Raw genomic sequence first — 7,100 nt, 5'->3', positions numbered from 1 at the left:
CTGTGGCCGGCAGATGCCCTGCTGCGGAAGGACGCGTGCCGCTGCCCCAACCCGTGCGCCAGTACGCGCTACGCCAAGGAGCTCTCCATGGTGCGGATGCCCAGCCGCCCCGCCGCCCGCTACCTGGCCCAGAAACACAACCGAAGCGAGGCCTACATCGCGTGAGCCCGGCGGGGGGCCTGGGGGCGGGGCGGGCCCCCTCCTCCGGGCGGAACCTCCCTGAGCACCCAGGGCTGGGAAACCCGGCTACCCATCGCTCCCCGGCTCTGGGGGCTCTGGGCAAGCGCCTCAACCTTCCTGAGCTGGGCTCTTCTGAAAAACGGGCTCCCCCCACCACCACCCTCCCCACCAGGGCTCACGAAAGGTCCCAGAGACCAGAGAACGGGGTACCCGTTCCTGCCAGCAGCCGGCACTAGGGGTGTCCAACAAACACTCTCCTCCTCCAGGGAGAACGTGCTGGTGCTGGACATCTTCTTTGAGGCCCTCAACTATGAGACGGTGGAGCAGAAGAAGGCCTACGAAATGTCTGAGTTGCTCGGTGTGTCTGCGCCTACGTGCAGCTAGCGCCCTGCAGCCCAGGGGGAGGCGTGGGCAGGGCAGACAGCTGTGGGCTGACGGGGTGACCCCGCCTCCACAGGTGACATTGGGGGCCAGATGGGACTGTTCATCGGGGCCAGCCTGCTCACCATCCTGGAGATCCTGGACTACCTCTGTGAGGTGGGTGGGCCTGGGCCCCAGCTGGGGGAGGGGGAGGAGTCAAGGCACAGCATCGCGGGGTGGGGTCCACCCCCAGCGCTGCTTGTCCCCAGGTGTTCTGGGACAGAGTCCTGGGTCGTCGCTTCTGGAACCGAAAGCGCCCCCAGAGGCCCTCCAGCGCCAATCTGGTAACAGCCCCCCGAACCCTACCCCTGCCATCGCCACTGTGGGTGCTCAGCCCCCTCCTAAGTGTAGAACACCATCCCTACCCAGCTGGGAGGCAGGGGAGGGGCAGTGACCCTGGCTGGGGTGGCGGGTGGGAGAGACTCCTCCATCCCCGCCCCCACCTCTGACCCTCTCCCTCCTCTCACAGCTTCAGGAAGGGCTGGGCAGCCATCGGACCCAGGTTCCCCACCTCGGCCCAGGCCCCAGGTAATAAGAAATGGCCTCCTGAGGTCAGGAAGGAGGGCAGAGCTTAGGTCTGGGAGGGCAGGGGCCAGGCAGGACCCAGCGCTTCGGTCTGTCTCCCCAGGCCTCCCACCCCCTGCTCCGCTGTCGCCAAGACCCTCTCTGCCTCCCACCGCACGTGCTACCTCGTTACCCGCCTCTAGACGTGGGGGCGGGGGCGCGGTGCCTTCAAGGCCACACCCCGACACCCTGGATGTGGCTGACCTGCCTGCCTCTTTGCCGCCTTCACCCCAAATAAAGTTCTAGCGCGTCAGCCTCCTCTGCCATTCCTCTTACAGGCCGACTGGCCCAGCCACCCTCAGCCCTACTCAGCCCCAAGAAGGCCCCTGCCCACCATCACCCAGCAGATGCGGTGTCCAAAACATTAACCCCCCAGAAATCTATGAGAGAAGTGCGCTGGGAAGGCAGGGGTCACTGCACCTCCCTGTGAGTGAGTTTTGTCAAACCGACAACTCAGAGGCAGGCAGACCCGAGGCAGCGGTAGGACGCACCCCTGGGGTCCTGTCAGGGAAAGGCGGGCAGGAGGCTCTTATCTGGAGCCCCCTCGAGAAGCGGGGGAACAGGCAGCGGGAAGCGGAGGGGCAGCCCGCTCCCAGGAACCAGACTGCTGTCCTGTTTGAGGTGGTTGTGATTTTTTCTCACGTTAGGGACTGAGTGCTGGTGTGGCCCCCATCTCCAGGGGAACCTCTCTTTGCTTCCCCAGCCTCCTGGCAAGAGCCAAAGGCCCCAGCTTGGGGTTGCGGGGGAGCCCCTTCCCACCCCTGCCAGGAAGCACACACCCAGACCCACTTTCCCTGCACCTTCTCTGTACCCTAAGTGTCGGAAAAGGACAGATTAGGGAGCAGGGCTGGGGGGGTTCCCAACCACAGCTGTGGGCCTCTCCTGGCCCAGCCTGCAGGCCTAGGTGTGGGGGATGAAGATGGAAGAGGAGGGGCGGGTACACAAGCAGGTACCTCCTGAGCAGAGGAAGGGGCGGGGACAAGAGCACACGAACCACTGCACACACACACCTGCAGGAGCAGCGTTGCCTCCCGCCCCCAGCACAGACACATGGGGTGAGCGTCACAGCCTCCAAGCCCCAGCCTCTGGCCACTTATAGTAGCAGAGCAAGGGTGGGACAGTTAGGTCGCTGGAGCTGGAAGCAGGGTGACAGAGGGTGATGCAGTGAAGCAGACGCTCTCCCCCCAGCACTGCCCTGCCCCGCCCCACCCCACCCCAGAGCCGCGTCACCACCACATCAGCCAGACAGTGGGAAAGGAGCCAATTTATGAAATTAAATAAAGTCCACGGAGGGAGTGAAGACCACGGGTGAGGGCACCTCCACCCTGACCGGCCCAGCACAGCTGGAGCTCGGCACACGGCGCATCCCTGCCTTTCGCCCCTCCCCAGAGGGGGCGTCAAGTGGGCCAGGCCCCCAGCCCTGGAGCCTAGGGGGGGCAGAAGTCGGAGAAGTAGGGATGCTGCAGGGCCTCCTCTGCCGAGATGCGCTGGACCGGGTTACACTTGAGCAGGTTCTGGATGACAGGAAGAGGTGAGGTGGGTTCAGGCCAGGAGGCCTTGGGCTACCCCAGTCCACACCAGCCCCAACAAGTGCGCTGGCCGCCCCCCACACTGCCCTTCATCACCTGCAGCAGGTCCCTCCCTGTGGCGTTGAGCTTGGGCACGACGTTCACCAGGGACGTTGTGGCCGGGTACATCGGGTAGGGCTGTGGTGGGACAGGGAGAGTCAGACCAGCGGTGAAGGGGCGTGGAGACTGCCAGGGCCAGACACTTGGGGTGAACCACGCATGACCCCCGCCCCCCTTGCCCCATCACACCTTATAGTCTGGCAGCTTGGTCATGGCAGGCCACTGCTCCTCGGTTGGCGTGCCCAGGAGTGTGTCCACGGGGTCAAGGGCCACTCAGGTGGAGGAAAGGGGCAGGCGAGGGGTTCTCTCCCCGGGAAAGGAGGTTCCTCCTACCCACCCCCACCCCAGCCCTCCTCACTCCATCCCCCAGTTCACGACACAAGCCCATGCCACCCTCATGCAGTCTCAGCTGCATGCTGTTCTAGCAGACCAGATACTTGACAGCCATGATTAACTACTTTGACTGAAGCCCTGAGGTCCATGGCCCCGGTGAGGCGGTCAGCCTCCCCCTCTATCACCTTCCTGCTCCTTTCTGCTCCCTCAGCCTAAGGATTCAGCTCTCAGCGGGGGAGGAGAGAGCCCTCCCTGCCTCCCAGCCACACCAGCCAGCAGCACGCACCTGCCCCATGACCTCTAGGCTGCTCACCACCCTCTGCCCTCAGGACAAGCCCGCAGGTGCCCCCAATCTTGGCCCCGCCCCTCACTGCCCTCCCTGCCTGCACTCTGAGCTCTGGGGGGGCTTTCAGATCCCCTCTCAGGGGTTGGGGGGGTGGGCGTGAGGTGAAGGGAGATGGAAGGATATCGGAAGATCCTCTTCAGCTGGTCGTCTACATCATTGCCAGGAAAGAGGGGCCGCCCAGCGTTGGCCAGCTCTGGGGGAGAGGCGGGGGCGATATAAGAAGAACCCCTCACCCCCATGCCCCCCACTCCCACCGCAGGGGCCCCACTCCGTTCCCCGGAGGTACCCTCCACTCCAATGGGAGAGCGCCTCCGCAGAACCCGGACACGTCACCTGCGAAGATGCAGCCAGCTGACCACATGTCGATGGACGTGGAGTACAGCTTGGCCCCAAAGAGGACATCGGGTGGGCGGTACCACAGCGTGACGACCTGGAGAAGAAGACCCCACCCATGGGAACCCCTAGTTAGAGATGGAGGAGAGTGCTCAGACAGGAGTCCTGGAGGAGGAGCTGAGCGATGCTCATTGGGGACCCCCTCCCTCACTCCCAGCATCCCACCCTTACCCCTGCAGCTCACCTCAGCTGAGTAACAGCGAACAGGGATCCCAAAGGCGCGAGCCAAACCAAAATCAGCCAGTTTCAGCTCCCCATTCTGGGGGTGGGCAGGGAGACAGTCATGGAGAGGGGCTCTTCACAGTCTGAGGGCAGGCCCCCTGCTCCCACCTTCCTGCCTGGCTCCCCTCACCCTGCCCCCACCTCCCAGACACACTGCCCCCTCCCCTGAGGTACCCTGTTGATGAGCAGGTTCTGAGGCTTCAGGTCCCTGTGCAGCACGTTTCGGCTGTGACAGAAGCCCAGGCCTTTCAGCAGCTGGAAGAGGAATGACTGGGGGCGGGGCAGGGAGGAGGTCATCAGACCCTCTGGATGGGACGTGCACCCTGCAGGGGATCACGGGCCCTGAAACCCCAGCCGTCTTTCAGCACCAAGCTCAGGGCAACTCACCCCTTCACTACTGAGGACCTTCTTTGTACTCTGCTGGGTACTCGAAATGAAGGCCGAATGGGGGAGCCCTGGTCCCCACCTTTCTGGAACTGGCAGCTTGGTGGGGCTTCCTGCCTTCCCATCCCACACTGCTGTCTGTCCCCTACCTGGCCTCAATTGAACATGGACATCATAACCATCCATGTGTATATTGTGCCGTGTTATCATTTATCATTCTTTTTTTTTTTTTCCATTTATCATTCTTGAGAATCCCTTGGACAGCAAGGAGATCAAACCAGTCCATCCTAAAGGAAATCAACCCTGAATATTCATTGGAAGGACTGACGCTGAAGTTCCAATACTCTGGCCACCTGATGCAAAGAGCCAACTCATTGGAAAAGACCCTGACGCTGGGAAAGATGGAGGGCAGGAGGAAAAGGGGACGACAGAGGATGAGAGGGTTGGATGGCATCACCGACTCAATGGAATGAGTTTGAGTAAACTCCAGGAGATAGTGAAGGACGGGGAAGCCTGGCGTGCTGCAGTTGATGGGGTTGCAGAGAGTCAGGACTGAGCGACTGAACGACAACAACAGTCATCAAGCACTTATTTCCCTTGGAACCTTGGACAGGGCACTTGGGCCTAGAACAGTGCCTGGCACACAGCATTCAGTAAGAATCTGTAGGATGAGTGAATCTCTTGGAACCTCATTTTCCCACCTCTCGAATGTAAATCCTATCACTGACATCAGAGTTCCTTTCAGGTTAAAGGGGTCACGTGAAAATGATCACTAAAACAGAGGCTCCTAGAAGCAGAAACAGGGTTTTCTCCTCCTCTCGTTCCCTGAGTGTCTCCATGCGGGGCCTGGGAACATGTTCACTGAATACAGACTCCAAATCCAGCCTCAATGAGCTCCCAGGAAACCGGTTTCCTTACCTTCACAATTTCAGGATCTAGGTCACCATTGCAGCTGTCGAAATACTTCTTAAGGTCCTGAAAAAGGAATGGGGGTGGGGGATGGGACAGAGATGAACCTCAGCTGGGGTCCCTGTATCCTCCCAAGGCTACTGGCCCTCCAGCCCCTGTTTCACCTGGTCGCAGAACTCAAAAACCAAAGTCAGCTTCTTGTCGCTGTGCAGGACGTCATGGAGCCTGGGGAGAAGCGAGGGCTTAGGCAGGCAGGGCCACAGCCTGCACCTAAGAGCCCAATATCAGCCCAGCCCATCTCTGAAGCCCCCACCTCCTCTGACCCAGCCCACCCACACACCTGACGATGTTCTTGTGCTTCAGCTCCTTGAGTAGGCAGATCTCCCGAAGGGCAGAACTCGGCACACCCTACACGTTGGAGGGGCCAGGTGGCCACAGTCACATCCCACCCGGCCCAGGCCCCCAGCCCCTCCCTGGCCCTGGCACCCAAGTCCTACCTCGTCATCGTCATCCAGCCTCACCCGTTTCAGAGCCACAATCTCATGAGTCTCCCGGTTTTTGGCCTTGAACACTGTTCCATAGGTGCCTAGAGGAAGGAGGGGAGGGGTAGGGAAAGGATGGGGCACACTTTCCCAACTCAGGAAGCCCCTGCCGGGACAGCAAGCAGCGTGGGAGGGTGTTACTGCTGATACTGGAGGAGCAAGGGAAGAGATCTGGGGTAAAGGTTGGGCACGGCAGAGAGCTCTGTGTGTGGTGATGTGGCAAAGAGGTGCTGCAGATGGCTCAAGGGTGTCTGCAACAGGCAGAGGCTGCAGGGGCCAGGTGAGGAGGTCTATCACAAAGGCCGAGCTTCTGGAGGGTCTGGAAATAGGGAGCAGGGGTCTGGGAGAAGAATAAGGGCTGGCAGGAACGCAGAGGTTGGAGGTCTGCAGAGAGAACTGAGGCTGGGGGTGGGTGAGGTTGTGCAAGAGGTGCTGAGTGAGGATGGAGAGGAAATGCAGGACGTGTAGAGGTCGGGAGGTGGGTCACTGGGAGTGCTAAGGTGGGGAGTGGGGCGTCCATGGGAAACGCTAGCGAAAGGGGGGTGGGGTGGGGGGACTGCTGTCTGCACGGAGTGTTGAGCTAGGGGGCCAGGGCTGCAGCCAGTGCTGAGGTCGGAATCTGTGGGTATTGCTGACGGTAGAGGAGCCAGGGCTGCAAGTAATGCTGAAGGGTCTGCAGAAGAAGATTTTGCAGGAGCATCTCGCGGTCCCATTACCTTCCCCAATCTTCTCCAGTTTCTCGTATTTCTGCATCACGGCAGCCGCGCGAGGACCCTTGCGGGCCCTGGGTTCTAAGACTCCGGGCCCGGCGTTGCAGAGGAGGCGGTACCCCAGCCTCCGGGCCCTGCCCCGCCCTCCCGCCTGCGCATGGGCTTCTGGGGCTTGTAGTCCTAGGACGCCAGGTGTCCCAGTAGCGCCCAGGATGGTAGGCAACAAAAAGACTACAACCCCCAGCAGGCTGCGCTCGGGCTCGCTGCAGCTCTTGCCTCCCGGGGACTCTGGTTCGACCGCGGAGGCCACTCTTGGACTTCAAGTTCCAGGAAGCACTGCGTGTCCGCTTTCCCGGCTCCCTACAGTCGCGCGCGGCTCCCAGGGTGCCCCGCTCGGGTATTCCTTTCAGTGATTACACGCTTCTTTGGGAAAAGAGTCTCTCCGGGACTACACGTTCCAGAATGCTGC

General features: G+C 61.3%; 2 protein-coding genes across 2 annotated transcripts in view; one reads left to right on the top strand and one right to left on the bottom strand.

The window, feature by feature from the left end:
* The window catches only part of ASIC3 (acid-sensing (proton-gated) ion channel 3), a 4,060-nt gene extending 2,643 nt beyond the window's left edge, over positions 1–1,417 (top strand). Inside the window, 6 exon segments of the mRNA XM_010857246.1 lie at positions 5–161; positions 447–538; positions 638–717; positions 810–884; positions 1,070–1,128; positions 1,229–1,417. Coding sequence (XP_010855548.1) covers positions 5–161; positions 447–538; positions 638–717; positions 810–884; positions 1,070–1,128; positions 1,229–1,307 — 542 coding nt within the window. The 3' untranslated portion in view covers positions 1,308–1,417.
* Positions 1,418–2,410: 993 nt separating this feature from the next.
* Positions 2,411–6,765, bottom strand: CDK5 (cyclin-dependent kinase 5). Its single transcript, XM_010857247.1, has 12 exons — positions 6,638–6,765; positions 5,877–5,965; positions 5,720–5,787; positions 5,544–5,604; positions 5,389–5,445; positions 4,261–4,356; positions 4,049–4,123; positions 3,805–3,901; positions 3,595–3,664; positions 2,982–3,042; positions 2,790–2,870; positions 2,411–2,678 (listed from the first exon to the last, which is right to left on the bottom strand). The coding sequence occupies exons 1-12, from the start codon at positions 6,672–6,674 to the stop codon at positions 2,592–2,594; spliced, it is 879 nt and encodes a 292-aa protein (XP_010855549.1). The 5' UTR covers positions 6,675–6,765; the 3' UTR covers positions 2,411–2,591.
* Positions 6,766–7,100: the final 335 nt, after the last annotated feature.

The sequence above is a fragment of the Bison bison genome, unplaced genomic scaffold, assembly GCF_000754665.1.
Source record: "Bison bison bison isolate TAMUID 2011002044 unplaced genomic scaffold, Bison_UMD1.0 scf7180017864379, whole genome shotgun sequence".
In the NCBI taxonomy this organism is placed as follows: Eukaryota; Metazoa; Chordata; class Mammalia; order Artiodactyla; family Bovidae; genus Bison; species Bison bison.
Note: the sequence above shows the minus strand (reverse complement) of the source record. Positions and strands in the feature narration are given on the sequence as shown.

Coding starts and splice junctions, on each gene's coding strand:
- CDK5 (XM_010857247.1), bottom strand. CDS start 6,674: ATGCAGAAATACGAGAAACTGGAGAAGATTGGGGAAG. Junction 5,966..6,637: donor ACTGGAGAAGATTGGGGAAG/GTAATGGGACCG, acceptor TCCTTCCTCTAG/GCACCTATGGAACAGTGTTC. Junction 2,679..2,789: donor CAGGGAGGGACCTGCTGCAG/GTGATGAAGGGC, acceptor CCTGTCATCCAG/AACCTGCTCAAGTGTAACCC.